This window comes from Cladophialophora immunda, assembly GCF_000835495.1.
Source record: "Cladophialophora immunda strain CBS 83496 unplaced genomic scaffold supercont1.2, whole genome shotgun sequence".
Lineage (NCBI taxonomy): Eukaryota > Fungi > Ascomycota > Eurotiomycetes > Chaetothyriales > Herpotrichiellaceae > Cladophialophora > Cladophialophora immunda.
The window spans coordinates 6,370,509-6,384,301 of NW_015622542.1; the positions used below are offsets into that span (position 1 = coordinate 6,370,509).

Here is a 13,793-nt window from a genome sequence, read left to right on the forward strand (position 1 = left end):
GGAACAAATTCCGCAGATAGACGCGCTACGCGTCGGCATAGTTTCCTTTTGAGAACGCGCGTTGTAGAGCGTGGTCCTGCAGGTTTTCACTCCAGAGGCACCTCAAAAAGCATCATTACCGTCGTGGCCAGCATCGTCGAGCAGGGCTCACTTTGGATGTCAGAACAAGGGATTTGCAGTATGGCCTGAACTTCACATAACATTCTCAGAAAAAAGGGGGAGATTGGCAAGTTTTTCAACCCGGAGTATATTGATATTGTCAGACACCATCTTTTCCCCAGGCCGTATAGCACAACCCGCACAGAATCGCGAAACTTGGCTGTCGGACAATCCAGCATTTCCAACCACTAGCATGCAAGCCACCATCTGGCACTCTTCGCGTAGTGGAGCCTGGATTTCAGCGAGGCCCGCCTGGCTGGGGCCTCCAGGGGAGGAGCTTGGGCGACCATCGAGGAAATCCGGGGTAAGGTCGTCATCGACTTCACCCCTAACCTCCCTTTCGCAGGATCCCTGTTTGCGCAGCCCACAACGCCGGGAGAAGAGCTTCGGCGGGTTAGTTCCCAAGCACATCTACCACCCCATGCAAGTTCCTACAGTATCATTCAAACTGATGCCCTTTCGTAGCTTATTTTTGCGAGCGAAGAGAATGGCCGAGCTGCAGGATTTGGGCGAAAAATGAGCGCAACTGGCGGAGCTTGGTTAGATAATTACGCCGAAGGCAACCTACCAGCATCACCAGCACCCACCGGCATCCACAGGCACCCACAGGCACCCACCCGCCTGGAAATGGCCCAATGGCCGCCATTTCGCTTCGCTTGGACACCCCCAGAATCGCATCCTCCCTCCCCAACCATCCCGCCACAGTCGTTTTCGCGGGGGCCGCAGCTCCTCATCCACTCATCCATCCATTCACCCATCATTCCACATGGCCCAAACCTCAATTGGCGCTCGCCGGTGTCCTTGTTGGGCCATGATCTCTGCCACAGATGGCATTTTTCTCGCTTAAGTGTCACCGCAATGACACCACCTGATGCAGGCCCCGGGGCCGCACAACGACAGACGCGAGATCCAAAACCCCAGTTTCCTCGCCCATCTCCATCTCCATCGCCAGCCCCAGCTTGCGCTTTTTCTATTGCCCTTCTCCGCCGGCATTACCGTCGACGTCGCCTCAACCTCGTTTTCTGCTCTCTACGACCGCATTGCGACTCCCAACATGCGAATCTAACATCTCAAACACCATGATCGGGAACAACCATCTCTCCCCAGCTTGGCAATGAGCGATGCAAGCAATAATGCCGGCCGCGACCCAGGCGGCGATGGCGGCACCTACAGCTACAGAGCTTCCAGCGACAAGCCTCATCCCTCCGAGTATCTCGAGTTCGTCACGGCCCCCAGCCAACCAGGCTCATGCCGCCTTGAACCTTTGAAGACACAGAATGAGCAGCGGAACACCGCCAAATCTCCGACGGAGGACCGAATACACATTACACAATCCAATGATGATTTGTTTCACGGCCTCTCTGCGGCCATTCCTGGCCTGCGCAGTTTGTCGGTTGACGCTCGAGCCGCTACAAAGGCCGAACATGCCATGACGTTCTTGAGGGGCTGTCGGTTGTATCCCAAGGCGATCGCATGGTCGCTGCTCCTCAGCATGACCATCGTCATGGAGGGCTATGACTTGACCCTCGTCAACTCGTTCTTTGCATTTCCAGTCTTCAGGCGCTCTTATGGCGCACCCCTCCACCCGCATGCCCCATCGAGTCAACAGGATTACCAGATTTCCCCCGCATGGCAATCTGGTCTCACTAATGCAGCTGTTGCCGGGGAAATTCTGGGGTTGATGTTTAATGGCTTTTTCACCGATCGTTTTGGCTATCACAAAACCATGGTTGGCACTCTGATTTGGATGTCTCTGTTCGTGTTTCTTGCCTTCTTTGCTGTCGATATCAGGATGCTCCTCGCCGCCCAGGTTTTGTGTGGTCTGCCCTGGTAGGCAAACTGTCAACACCCAATGTCCTTCAAAGCTCATATTGACCCGACAAACAGGGGGTGCTTCCAGACTCTTTCGACCACGTACGCGGCGGAGGTGATGCCGGTGGCTCTGCGAGCCTATCTCACGTCCAACGTCAATATGTGCTGGCTTATTGGTCAACTGTGCGGCGTGGCTGTCATCCGGGGCCTTGTCCACAACAATTCCGAATGGTCGTACCGCATACCCTTCGGTTTGCAGTGGGCGTTCGCGGTCCCCATCTTGGCGGGTGTGCTCCTGGCGCCCGAGAGCCCGTGGTGGCTGGTCCGACATGAGAAAATCGGCGAGGCGAAGAAGTCCCTGTTGCGACTGACCACCAAGGATTCCGACCCCGACTTCAATGCCGACGAGACCGTGGCGATGATGCAGCACACGAACGAAGTGGAGAAATACCTGAATGGCGGCGGCGTGTCGTACCTCGACTGCTTCAAGGGGACCGACCTTCGACGAACCGAGATATGCTGCATGGTCTGGTGCACCCAAGCCCTATGCGGCAGCACGATGACTGGCTACGCCGCGTATTTCTACGAGCAAGCCGGCTTTGACACCGCCGACAGCTTCAACCTGGCCGTGGGCATGTATGCGGGCGCGATCTGTGCCGGAATTCTGGCCTGGTTCGGGATGCGCAAGATCGGCCGCCGCACACTGTACCTGGGGGGTCTGGTGCTGTCGTTCATCATCCTGATCGTGACGGGCATCGTCGGCACGTTCCAGGAGACGGACAGCACGTCGTGGGCGCTGGGGTCCTTGATCATCGTCCTGACGTTCGTGTACGACTTCACGGTGGGGCCCGTGTGCTACGTCCTCGTGGCCGAGATCCCGTCCAGCCGCCTGCGCGTCAAGACGGTGGTCATCGCCCGCGTGGCCTACAACGTGGTCAGCATCGTCACCAACATCATCACGCCGCGGATGCTCAACCCCGCGGCGTGGGACTGGAAGGGCAAGTCGTGCTTCTTCTTCGCCGGCACGACCCTGCTGTGTCTGGTGTGGTGCTGGTTCCGCCTCCCGGAGCCCATGGGCCTGACGTACATGGAGCTGGACATCTTGTTCGAGAAGAAGGCCAAGGCCCGCAAGTTCAAGGAGTTCCAGGTCAATCTGGCCAGCACGGGCTACTTTTCGCTCACGCAGACCCGCTCGGACAGCGTGTGGAGGGGATACCAATAGTTCCGAAATTCTTGGACATTTTCTCGTTTTATAACCAAAACTTTTCCGTTCTCACTGCTTTTGTCCGTGTATGTGCACTCTACTGGAAACGTGAATGGAGCCTCCCGAGCCCCATCATCGGCATCATCATCGTAGTAGGTCCAGTATCGGGAATCAAGTCACAGGGCCAATTAGAGTATGGGGACTAATATCCTGCCTTGTGCCGCGAAGGTACAGACGGCCCCCCCTCCCCTCCCTTGAATGCGTCACCTCCTTCTCTTGGCGATGGGTGGTCTCACATGTCATGAGATCCTGTATTGGACGACAAGAATAGACGGGTTGCTGGTCGAGTCAGAGTCGAGTCGAGTCGCCAGAGTGAAAAAAAAGGGGGAGGGAGGTGTTAAGGTTCTCGATCGAACGAATCGATAAAAGCTTGTCGTCGTCAGTCGTCGTCAGTCGTCGTGGTCGCTGTCGCGGTCGTGATCTTCAGGGGGTGGAAAAGGGGAATGCGAGAAAGTCAAAAAGGATCAAAGGTCATTCATTGTCTTGCAAGGTCAGGGGCGGGGACGCGTAACGGTCGACTGCCACTACTTACTAGCCAGCTACCTACCCTAGCCACTTTGTTCCTCGACCCTAGGCCCAACTGCACTAAACTATTTATTCGAACTCTCAAACTCGGACCCTCACTACGGTACGGAGTACAGGGTGATGTAGGCGCTCGGTACAGATGGAGAAAGGTGGCGTTGAAGGGGGGGCCAGATCTTGGGACCTGCATACGAGTTGCTCGACTTACTCGGCACTCGTACTCCCTCCATCCCCAACGCTAGAAGCTACTCCATCCTCTATCAAAAAGCAACCAATCGTCGCCACCACCAGAACCACCCTCTTCCCCATCGCCGTTACGAGTTCAATCCCTCGGAGAAAAAGAACAGAGTGGGCCGTTTCACAATCGAGTGGCACAGTGGGAACCCCAACCTTCTCCACCACCAGCGAGTCCACATGCAAGACCACAGCACTCCATCATCCTGGAGCATCGACCGTGCCCGTAGCCGCCCTGAGGCGTGCTGTGAGAGACGAAGAGATGATAGACGATGGACGGTGAACATGGCAGGTCACAAGGACAAGGCTGATCAAAGGTCAGAAATGCCATTGGATTCATTTGCGTTACGGATCTTTTGCCCTCTCTATCTATGTTTCGCGCGAATACTGAACAGTCCCCTTTTGCACCCTTTCAACCAATGTCTGCACTCTCCTCTCGGACGACTGCTGCTCTCGCCAATGGCCCGGGCCATCACAAGCCCAGCTCCTCGCATTCATCCGTCAGTCAGGTTCCTCGATCGTGAACAGGCAGAACCGTGCCTCCGACCATAAGATGCCGGTACCGTTGGTGCCAGCCCCGTGCAACACCCATGTCACCCTCCATTCCCAAGGGTCAACCTCCCTTGACTTTGATTTTGTCCTTTAGAAATATGTTCCCCATCTCGCAAAATGCTGAAGAGACCGTACAATGCAAGCCCCACCCAAAAACGCCAGAAAACAACACAACCCCAAGCCGCCCGTCGAAGTGGGAAAAAGTGCCCAGCCTGTGTCGTGGCTGAACCATCACAACAATCCATCTCAATCTTTCTCCAACCCTCCAGGTCCTTCCCACAAACATTCATTCACCAAGCCTTCTTGTCGTTCAGCGCTGCTGTCAAAAGCCTCCCTGTCGTCATCATTGAACGTGCTCAAGTAGAAACGTTCCGCCGTGGAACTTGCCATCATTTTCGCCGCCCGTCTAATGTTTTTTTTCCCCCGCCATGTTGACCGGATATTCCGCAAGTTGTGTAACATTAAATCCGGCGCAATTGGCCAGGTCCTTTGGAAATGCAATCCATTCACGCCGTTTCCATGCAGGTATGTGGCGGCTAAACCTGGATAAAGCTGTAGTGATGCAGGAAGTCTGCCGCAAGCAATATCCCCAGTTGAGGTCCACTGATCTATATGCATTAAAGTTTCGATAAAAAAGACATAAAAAGGTAATCGTCCAAAAGGCCGAGCTCATTTCGGGCTGTGTGGTGGTGAGACAACAAAACGTTAGCACATAGCGACGGGTTGGAAAACTGGCTGAATAGCGCAACAAGGACTGTAGTCGGCAAACGTTGGTGACGAGAAACAATGGGTGTATCATCGATAGTCAGTGGAATGTGCTTGTCCCGCTGGCATTGGCAATGGGCTGTCGCCAAGAGTGTGGAGAGGTCGGAAGAGCTGTTTCATGTCCAGCTCCAGGGTCTCTTGTGCATAATTTTCATCGATGTAGGCCACACTGCCCGGCTCTTCGCCTCGTTGGGCACCGTCGGTCCGACTCCATTCTCTGGCCTTCTTCAGCCCATGCAGCACTTGCCGCAGTCGATCGTCTGCAGAAAGCTGCCAATCGCGCGTTCGGTTTGGCTGCATGAATGCACGAGCGAGCCAATAAAAATGTACGCCATCCCGACAGAAGCCGATACGCTTGGGAATATGATCACCATTTCCTGGAGGATACTGCAACGCATAGTCCTGGTCCCAAGCTTGTTTCCACCGAGCAAGAGCGGAATTGATCGATTTGTACATGTTGTTCGCGTCCTCTGGCGACACCTTTGGCTTTTTGAGACGTGTCATGGGGGAATCCGAGGAGCCGAAAAAATATCTTGAACGCTGGACCTGCCAGATTTCCACATGAAGCGCGTGGATAAGGATGAACTTGGAATAAACATTGGTGGTTCGCGGCTGCATGGTTACGGTAGTGCTATGCAAGGCACTCATTGCGTGGTGCATCTCCAATTGCTTCAGCCGGAGCGAGCCGTTCACGTTGATCCTCGCCTGAGCCTCCGCCCCACGAAGGCCGAGGGCTTGAGCACAGGTTTCGGCATCTGGAGCTTCCCAGGCCGCGTCGTCGCAAGGCAAGGGTAATTTGATCTCGGCCGACGAAAATTGGGGAGCCACATTGAAGTAGATGCACATGGCCGCGTCCCACAGGAAGACCATGAACATCAGCCGCGACCGCTTTTCTTGTTCCACCCAGGAACGCCAATCCCAGCGCCACGGCTGGGCGGTTTGACCCGGTTGGAGGTTGTGAAGATAACTGTAGCTATGACGATACTCTGGGCTAGCCAAAGTCAACATGCCGAGCTGTCGAACCAGATACAGCACTCGTTTGCTTTCAGCACGGGCAAGAGCTCTCTCGTCGGGACCTCCGTGCCAGACAAACAAGCTCTGAAGAATTTGTAGCGCGAGGAGTTCTTCAAACTCCGTGTCCCCAGTCATCGACAGCCGATTCCTAGCGACTCCCGGCTCCAGGTGTTGTAAGAGTTGTGATGTACGGTCGATGCCAGCCTTGACAAGTTGCATCAGCGCCCGTACTTGAGGTTGAGAAATGCGATCAGAGTACACAGCCCCACTGCAGATGATGACGAGGATGAGACCGTCATAGGCGGTCAGGAAGTTAAAGGTCGGTAAATGAAGCCATGGGAAATGACCTTGAAAGTTCGGAAAGAGATCGAGAAAATGTTGGATGGCTTCGACGGTCAGGCAGGACCTCAAAAAATCATTTTGTGGGTCTCGGCGCGATTCCTGTAACCCCCCAGGGAAGACAAACGTTAATAGCGAGTTCACCTTGGCTTGGAACAAGTCTTGCCGAGATGCATGCAGATTCCAGAGAGGGGGTCCAAGCGTACCGTCAGCTCCAAGGCTCGTAGAGGGAATGTAGTAGCCATTCGATCCACCTTCATGGGTTTCATAGTCCTTTTTGACATCATTCTGGGATTGGTCATAACCACCGAACATGGGGTTCATGTATCCCTCATTGCCACCTGATGGAAACATATGGTTCCAGTCATCCCCAATATGATGAGCGCCAGGCATGACATTGCGCTTATCCTCCCCTCCACCGGGCTGCATGCCATAATGATCGGGAGGTGTGGAATTGGAGTGATACATCATTTGGTTACTTCGGGCATTGTGCATCGACCACGAGTTGTTGGCATTGGGGTCCATGCCGGCGGGTCCAGAACCAGGCTGCATGGGCTGCCCCGGACGCTGCATGTCGCCCGGGCCATTGGGCTGCATCGGATAGGCCATTCCAGGGGCAGGGGCACTCGTGGTCGGCGCCGAAGTGTTAGGCATGGCAGCAGTGGTGTATGGAGGGTTGGGCATGACCGCGTTTGGGGTGGTGGCACTTGCTGGCGAGGCAGTCGCCGCCTTCTGCTGGTTCTTTTTAATATGGGCAGCAGGGTTTGACAAGTGGCTTGCTCCCGTTGGATTGCCACGGCGAACCGAGCATTTCTGGAAATGCCGCTTCAAGATGTCACTTCTGGAGAACGTATCGTTGCACAGAACACACATGTACGGCCGATCACCAGTGTCTGCAAAATAGTTGTTAGCGTACCCCCAAAATGACGATGAAAGGTGCATAAATCTTACGTCTCAGCATGTGCCGCTTCAAATGCTTCGCATGAAGATAAGTCTTTGTACAGTTGGGGCAAGGGAACTTTCCATCAGCATCCTTTTGAGGAACTGCGCTGCTCTTCTGGGAGCCATTAACACCGTTTGGCATCACTGGAGGGCGCCCTGGTGCGCTGGGCAGGATGCCTCTTCGTCCTTGAGAGCCCACGACATGAGTTCGTGTCGGATCGCGTCCGACGTCGGTGGTCATGGTGGGCATGGGTTCGGGTTGGGACCACGCCTGACGATTGTCCGGCTGGCCATACACTGGCGCCAAAGAATCTTGACGCGGAGGGGCAGGAGCCAGAGGTTGCGGGTAGGCTTGACGCGGCTGCGGTGGCCCCTGATAAGCTTGTGGAGGAGCTTGTTGCTGCGGCTGCTGCTGCGCCGGGTTATGGGGTTGTGGCAGCGCAGACGACGGTGGTAGACCGCCCATGGACGTTTGAGGGGCCATGTATCTGTTTTCAGGAGCTGGCGATGGGACAGGCGCAGCGGTAGGAGCCGAGCTGTAACGCGGCAGGTCATTTCGGTACTGTTGGGCCATGTAGTTCTGGTTGGCAGGCGGGAGTTGGGAGTAGTTGATGGGAGGGAGATGCGTGTTACTCTGGTACGGAGGCATGGCGTATGCGGAAGCCATGTTATTCGGATTGTACGTGGATTGAGGTGTTGCAACGTTGGACGATGTTGTCCTTGACAGTGACTGCCTAGGGTCCATTACCCGATTTCAATACACCAGTGGAGTCGGCGAGCTCAATCGACCATTGGACGACAAAGCGCGGCGACGAGGGTGTAGGGACGACGAGGACGGTCGTGTCTCTTTGTTTTGAGGGTGGAATCGATGAAGTTCTTGGGGTCGATGCCGATTGACTTCAGTAAGGACAGGATGGTGTTGAGATTTTTCGATGGATTTCTGGGCCAAGGGCGTTTGGGAGGTTCGGCTGAAGAGGAGAACAAAGCCTGCAAGGTACGAAGGAAAGCCACAGAGGTCAGTAAACGGATTAGCGGAAGGGTGGATGTTCTGTTGTGAGCTGTCGAGACACGCGACAGGACGGGCTGCGGGCTGATCGAGGTGAGGATGGCAGGGGAGTGGTTTGGTAAAGTGGAGGAAGTTGGGTGGGTGGGTTTTTTTGGGTGTGGAATAGAGGGAAGGGGGGAGGGAAAGAGTCACGTACGGGATAGAAGAAATTTTTGTTTTGAGGAACGCGCGAAAAAAAAGTACGAGGGAAGTGTTAAGATGAGGGTCGCCTGCTGGGTCCCCTCTTGGTGTTTTTCGCCCCAGTGGCCTGTCGGTGACTTGCAGGATATTCTTGCTGGCTGGGTCTGGCGCGGCAAGGTAGACGGTAGATAGGCGGTCGGCGTGCGTGGGTAGGGGAGTGGGAGAAAGTGGGAAGTGGGAAGGTTTTGTGTCTTGGGAGCTCCGTAGGATTGATTTTTTTGGGTTGGGGCGGCAGATGGACCGGGGGGGGGCGTACGTGATGATGATGTGGTGGTCTGGTGGTTTCCAGGAGGTCCAGGCAGCAGGTGATGGTTGGTTCGCCGAAAGGGAAAGGGAGGGTTTGAGAGGCGAAGAAAAGAGGTCAGAGAAATTTTTAACTCGGGAGGTGATGCCGGGCAAAAGACGGGTTGGAGCCTTTTTTTGCTCTGTTGCTTGGCTTGGCGGTTTCCCGGCTCAAAAGGAAGGAGATTGTTGTTTCGGAGGACAGGGCCAATCGCCAATCGTCGGTCGCCAGTGAGATGGCAAAGCGCGAGGTTGATTCGGGACTATGCTCAGAGGAGTAGGTGAGAGGCAAGAGGAGGTGGCATGGGACTGTCCGAGTTGGTGGTGGTGGTGGTTGGTTGCGGTGGTGGTGATGATGATGATGATGCTGATGATTACAAGTAGGCAAAGAAGAAAGAACAACACCACAGAAAAAAGGGATTCGAGCACTGCTTTCTGCGTGCAGGTTTCAAGTAGCAAGTCGCAGGTAGCAGGAGCAGTAGCAGCAACACCAGCCGTAACAAAGGGTCGAAGTGGTTGAGCTGAGTGGTGAGGTGAAATGAATGATTCAGTCAGAGCACAGGCGCTGTGACGGTGGGCACCCACTTTTCTCTAAGCTGCGGGCCAACCAGTGACCACCCGACGACCCACAGCCCAATGTCGATCGGGGAGCGCGCTGGTGGCGGCGGTAGCCTGCAAGCCAGCAAGCCAGCAAGCCCAAGCAGGACAAGTACGGAGGGCTAGGGGGAGCCAGGGCCTAGTGAAGGCCCGACAGGGGTGCCCTCCAGAACACGTACCCAAGCTACTACACACGACTTGGCTACCACCACCACTACCACCTCGCACCTCGACGAGTACGCAAACACGGCCCCTTCCCCACCCTGGGTGCTTGCTTCGAGTTTCGATTACTTACGCCATCAAATAAATCCCAGCACCACCGCGCCCAAGAGGTTTTACCCGTCCCTGCAATGATGAACACAATGCGTAAGGAGTAATCTCCTGAGAGATCGCTCAATGCCATGATTGGATCAGAAATCGGACAAACAATGTGCATTTACTTTTGGCTTGAAACAAACTTTGAAGGATGGTGAAGGAAAGGGAACCGAGTATTCGTATGTACACCCGGAGCAGATGGACAGCACACACGCAGCGCGCATCTTTGTTGCAAGGACGGCGGCAAGGCCTTCAAGACAGCCTGTAAAATAACAAGCAGACCATCAAAGAGAGATCTGGAGGAGAACAAGCTACTACTCTCGTTGCTCGCCCAAGTCGCCATCCATTACCTTTTATCCTCGTCGTGTTTTTTTTTTTCCATGTGCAGCGTACCGAGTTTTGTTGTTTTGTCGCTAGAGACTGACTTGGGAAAGCTCCGCGAGCGCCAATCATTTGCACAAAAATGGCGTGTACGAGGCCGGACAGGGGGGCTTGGTTGAGGCAAACAACAAATTGAACATTGGCGGAGATGAACGGAAAAACAAAGGGAAAAACCTAGGGTGCCAACTGCCCAGCGGCCGAGGGAAACAGCCACGGACAGAGGTTGAGAGGCACTTGGAGGCACTTGGAGGCACTTGGAGGCACTAGGCAGGGGTCGGCCTGCTTGACCCTCGACCAGCTTCCAAGCCCAGCCGGAATCAACCATTTGTTCGTTGCGATCGAGTCAGGCGATGACGCCGGCTTGGCCCTAGGCTGACCGTGGGAACAGGTATCGAACTTGTCACCCCCGACCCTGAGGTACACCAGGAACTACGAGGTACTCACTCGGTACGTGGTTCGAGGTGCTCATCGACATATACAGTATGAACAGTGCTGAGGCCACGATCTGGACGGGAAGGGAAAAGCAGTAGCAACAGCACATATCTCACCCAGATGCTCCAGCACCCCTCGGCCAGGAGAACCCCGCCAAATCTACCAAGGTACGGAGGACTCGCACAATACAAGTCCCCTACGAGTAGGTACTTTTCGGAGGGTGCCTCTCGCTCATCTTCTAAGCGGTCTCAATTGGGGTTGGTCAGGCGCTGGCCGCGCCTCCCCAACTGACCAGCCCTTCGCTTCAGGCGCCACTCGGGCGCTCTTGTCCGGCGACGCGGCACTATTAGGCGTCAAGGTTGGTGTAGCGAACCCTGAACTGGTCGCGTTCTGAGATTGTAGGTGCCAAATCCGGTCCTTTGGGTTCGCAGCGACTGCCTTGGACGACAACCTTATACCAAGCCTCAAGGCCTGATGGGGTGGGAACACTGCAAGAACAAGAATCGGGTGCGGTTCGGCGGGATCTCGAGTGGGTTCATCACACAATGTCATAATATTGCTTCTCGCACCAATCATCCACCTCGATCCTCGACGGCGTTCGGAGCCTTTTGCCCCCTTCAGGGTGGCATCACAGCAGGATGCTTGATGCTAGACGCATCATTGCCAGATCAGTGGCCAGCTCAGAGTCTCCCCGGCCACTCACAGCTGGCCAACCGACAAAAGCAGCAAAAGCGCCGGCGTGTCCTTGGGATCTGAAATTTTCCTCCGAAGCTGTTCCGCATGGTCCATGGAAGCACAATTCGGCCTTGATGCAACCTCGAATTTTAATCCAGCCATGGCCCTGGGATTCAGGCTTCTGACCATTCCGAAACCATGGGAGAGTCTTTGTTTGTGCTGTGTCCGGAACTCCTGAACAAGCGTCCCCATCTGCCTAGGCGCCTTGACCTGTCATCCAAGACCACTGTGAAACTTTGCTCGCAAGCCTTGCCTTTGGTCTTGGCCCCTTCATTGTACCATCTATACGATGAATCGCATTGACCGTGTCACAAATAGAATCCAACATGCTGGCTGTGGATTCTTCTCGTCAGCCAACGTTGAAGTCGGACAGAAGAGCTAAGCTACAGCGTCGTGCTACAGCTCCTGTCCCTGGGAATGTCATAGGCCATGCTGACCACACAAAACCAGAGGCATTATTATGTGGTAAGGACTTGGGATCGAACATATGTGCGACGAACTATTTTGTCGCGGCGGAAGTTCGCGGCTCCCCGGACGACTGCATCAGCATGGGCCAGGACCACCGGGCCTACATTCTGGAAACATGTTGGAGCAAATATTACAGACCATTTGCCACGCTGACGGCAGCTGGCACTGGTCCAAAATGGAAGCTATAGCTGCTACGGTCCAGCAGGGGAAAGGGTTTTGGTATTCTGAGCAGTCTACCGACAAGGACTTGGTAGGACTCGGTCCCTGGTCACATTTGATTCCGACGCTGAGAGTGTCTCGCCATGTCAGGAGCCATGGTCAGATGTGACCCGATTTCCTTTGTTCTGCCAGTGTTTTCCTGTGATCTGTCGTTCTGCCTACCGGAAACCGCAAGAAGTGGGTGCTGGAGGCGTGATTCAGGGCTTCTTGGCTCGGTCATGATGGACGACTTTCAGGGATGCTCAGCTTGGGTCGTTCGAGTAGCAGGCAAAGATCTACCATGATTGCCACCAGTCATTTGCTGGCCTCGGCTTTGATTCGACCCCTGCTCTGTTAGGGTTTTGTCTGGAAAATCCAACATCTTCCACCTCAACATTGAGGAAGAAGTTCTACTTGTAGACAATATGTTGTGGCGATGTCTCCTAACCAGACACCCTCGGGTTCAAAGGCAGTCGACCTAGAGCAGGCTTGTGCCACGGGTTCTTCTTGTAGGGAAACACGTTGAGAATAATGGACACATATCCACCTCTGTGAGCTCCGCAACCCACGTGGTGAAGGCGCACAAAGTGCAAAGCCCCTTTCGCTGCCGTGACCCGCTTCAGTGACGTTGTGGAATACTCCGTACGCAGTGGTTGTCGACCTCTATCCCGTTCCAACTAGGGCTTCGCACACAGAGATGTGTGGATTCCATCCTATTTCGACGTCTGTGAAGGTCATAGGATCATATTTCCACACGTTAATCTGCGCGTCCGAGGCAATAGGTCCAGGCCTGGGCACATCATCTCTTAGAGTATTAGTAGTAATAGTTATAGTCTGTCCGTCTCACGCACGCCGGGAACGTTCAGTTAATAATCTCATATTATGATCAAGTCGGATGTTTTTTCGCCATTTGGTCTCTGCAAGCCTGGCTCAACGAACCCTGCCCTTGTCAGCCTTGCCACAAAACATTCCACTTTTGCTTGAAATGTCTACTCTGGTCGTCCGCACCGCGCCAGGCATTTGCCAGAAAGTGAAAAAAAAAAAAGGGGTAGGCCGTAATATCAGTCATCAAAATCCATCTGTTCATCGGGACCGGCGGACGGTCACCGGCATTGTTCCGCTTGTCCGCACAATTGCCCAAGCAGAGGGTAGCTACAATATTGTCGGTACGACACTGATTTCCTAGACGAACCACTAATTCACCAGGCCGTATCTCGGTCTCCTCGGTTGGCCCGAGTCGGTCTCAAATTTTGTCTTGGATCGTTTTCCAGCCGGGAAAGAGAGCGGTGCTAGCCAACTACAACTTCCCTGCCAAGCTGACCAAGGATTGCATCTTTTCCCAGTCACAGCCGTCATGCCACTGTGCAGGGGAGGGGGCCGAGGGGGCCTCATAAGTTGCATAACTAGCAACCCTGGCAGTATAAGGATGATCGTCTCTGCGCTCTTCGGCATTGGACCCAGCCTGGATCTCCGGAGGGGGGTAATTATTCAACAGAACCGGCGCTGACCAGTGAGTGGGTGACCACTGACCACCGA

At 54.6% G+C, this 13,793-nt stretch overlaps 3 protein-coding genes across 3 annotated transcripts; 2 read left to right on the forward strand and 1 right to left on the reverse strand.

Moving 5' to 3' along the window:
* Window positions 1-1,209: 1,209 nt before the first annotated feature.
* Window positions 1,210-3,193, forward strand: PV07_04385 (uncharacterized protein; the record flags this gene model as incomplete). Its single annotated transcript, XM_016391186.1, has 2 exons — window positions 1,210-1,989; window positions 2,047-3,193. Exons 1-2 carry the CDS (start codon window positions 1,274-1,276, stop codon window positions 3,191-3,193), a joined length of 1,863 nt encoding a protein of 620 aa, XP_016253088.1. The 5' UTR covers window positions 1,210-1,273.
* Window positions 3,194-4,302: 1,109 nt separating this feature from the next.
* PV07_04386 (uncharacterized protein) lies at window positions 4,303-9,627 on the reverse strand. The gene is made up of 3 exons (XM_016391187.1): window positions 8,806-9,627; window positions 7,613-8,590; window positions 4,303-7,554 (listed from the first exon to the last, which is right to left on the reverse strand). The coding sequence occupies exons 2-3, from the start codon at window positions 8,346-8,348 to the stop codon at window positions 5,339-5,341; spliced, it is 2,952 nt and encodes a 983-aa protein (XP_016253089.1). The 5' UTR covers window positions 8,349-8,590; window positions 8,806-9,627; the 3' UTR covers window positions 4,303-5,338.
* Window positions 9,628-11,717: 2,090 nt separating this feature from the next.
* PV07_04387 (uncharacterized protein) lies at window positions 11,718-12,656 on the forward strand. Its single transcript, XM_016391188.1, has one exon. It carries the CDS (start codon window positions 11,918-11,920, stop codon window positions 12,245-12,247), a length of 330 nt encoding a protein of 109 aa, XP_016253090.1. The 5' UTR covers window positions 11,718-11,917; the 3' UTR covers window positions 12,248-12,656.
* The last annotated feature ends 1,137 nt before the right edge of the window (window positions 12,657-13,793 follow it).